This window comes from Vanderwaltozyma polyspora, genomic scaffold (assembly GCF_000150035.1).
Source record: "Vanderwaltozyma polyspora DSM 70294 KpolScaffold190 genomic scaffold, whole genome shotgun sequence".
NCBI classification, from domain to species: domain Eukaryota; kingdom Fungi; phylum Ascomycota; class Saccharomycetes; order Saccharomycetales; family Saccharomycetaceae; genus Vanderwaltozyma; species Vanderwaltozyma polyspora.
The window spans coordinates 3,842-5,940 of record NW_001834463.1 but is presented as its reverse complement, the minus strand read 5'-3'; the positions used below and the strand labels follow the sequence as shown (position 1 = coordinate 5,940).

The 2,099-nt window shown below is 36.2% G+C and overlaps 1 protein-coding gene across 1 annotated transcript; it reads right to left on the bottom strand.

The window, feature by feature from the left end:
* Window positions 1-409: 409 nt before the first annotated feature.
* On the bottom strand, window positions 410-1,540 carry OPY2 (Opy2p; the record flags this gene model as incomplete). The annotated part of the gene is made up of 1 exon (XM_001642155.1): window positions 410-1,540. One exon carries the CDS (start codon window positions 1,538-1,540, stop codon window positions 410-412), a length of 1,131 nt encoding a protein of 376 aa, XP_001642205.1.
* Window positions 1,541-2,099: the final 559 nt, after the last annotated feature.

Below are 2,099 nucleotides of genomic sequence, written 5' to 3'. Positions count from 1 at the left end.
CTATAAAATTGAGTATTTAGGACACACACACAGGGACATCATTGCTGTCATGATTAACTTAATATCTAAACTATTTTAAAAGAGGTATTGCAATAATATATTATTTTCCCTTATTGTCCATATTTATATTTGGGTATCTATGTGTTCAGTTATGTATGTATATCCTATGTAAATGTGATTATTAATTTTGAACGGTTGTCCTGATCTGATCTAAAATGGACGTAGTGTTATATCAACCAGTTGGTACAATTGCTATTTTTTATGATGAATGTATGATAAAAATAATGACAATTATAGTAGAAATGTGTCTTCAGATGTACATCACCTATCTAATTTTATTTTGTGTAATTTTGTTTTATTTTATGTCCTTTCATGCCTTTAGTATTAAACGATTGTTCGTAAACCTACGTCATATTTTAACATCAAGAACAAAACTGTCATCATCTTCCGCCCTATCGAATTCATCGGTTAAGTCGAGTTCACCGTTGTAATCACTGCCTTCTCCCATTGACTGAGAACTTTTACCTTCCATGAAGTCGTCTCCTAGTCCTAATCCTCCTGTCTCCGATGATGATCTAATTGCTTCTCCTCCTTCTTCTCCATTTTCTTTAATATTTACTAATCTTGGTCTTGCACGAATTGCGGTAGTTAATTGTTCACTTGACTTGTTTCCCTTTTTAGAACCATTGCTGCTACTATTGCTACTACTATTGCTTTCCAATACACTTCTTCTACTTCCGATATCATCATCATTCAAATAGTCGCCGTCGATACTATCAAAGATAGACGATCCCAATGTAATATGAGAACGTACATCACCGGTTGTATTTAAAGCATGATTTTTGAAAGCTTTTGTGACAACAGTTCTTCCTCTACCATCGACAGTAGTTACACCAGGTATATATGCGATTGGTAAAATATTTGAAGCCTTGGTATGTAAGGTAGAAGAACTGCTACGGTTTCCAGGTTGCATCATGTTTGATCCCTTTGATATGAATCCTGAATGTGAGTATTTAGCTGGAGTGGAACCGTATTGACCCTGTGTGGATGTTCCTGGTAAATCAGGTACTTCATCGTTATCTTCAGATAATAAGTCGTCATCATCTGAGAACAAGTCGTCGTCATCTTCAAGGTCTTCCAGATCTCCGTCGTACACGGATCCTAATAGTTTGCTCAATCTTTTATCGCTATCTTCTTTCCTCTCAGCATCTTTTTTAGGTTTCCAATATTTTTTATATAGGAAATAGGTTGCAATTAAGAATAAAGCGACGATTCCACCTACTACACCACCTACGATGGCAGGGACACTACCATTATGACCTGAACCATTATTTGAATTTGAACCATTGTTAGTTGAGTTTCCTAGAGTGGTGCTGTTTGTATTTTGTGCACAATAGGTAGTTGGACATGAGTAACAAGTCATTGGAGTCAAAACACATAATTCGTCGTCATTACAAGATGGGCATTCTGGTTTATCCGGGCAAACTACACAACCATCTGTACTAGTTGAGTTTGAGGAGGATAAGATTAAAGAGCTCATATTTGTGCTGAGTTGAGATGTGCTATGTGCTATGTGCTATGTGATTATAATCTTTTGTTTCAATGATTCCTCATGGACATGCAGTAATAAGTATTTGCCTTTGTCTTTGCTTTTGCTTTTGCTTTTTGTTATATTGTAGTTTTCAGATGAACTCCAGTTGTGTTGTACTGTGTTTAGAGACCTATAGAGTGAAGATACCGAGTGTTAGGAGGGTGTTGAGACTCATTAAACCGAATGGGTCACTACTTATCAAATACCCAAAGTTTCACATTTGTACTTATATAAATACAAATGTGAAACTTTGATTTGGACTTGGAGTAGGACTAGTATTAGGACAATAACAATAACAAGAGCAAGAGCAAGAGCAAGAGCAAGAACACAATTACAATTAAAGATAGATGTGTGCATGTACCTCCAAGAAATGGGTACGGTACATAATGTCTTTTTGCATCTTCGAAACGAGTTGAGTTGAGTTGAATTGTGTTTCAATTCCCAACAGTCAATCTATCGTGCAGAGAGCAGAGCATCTTACATTCCAGTCAGACAGACCTCATCGTTT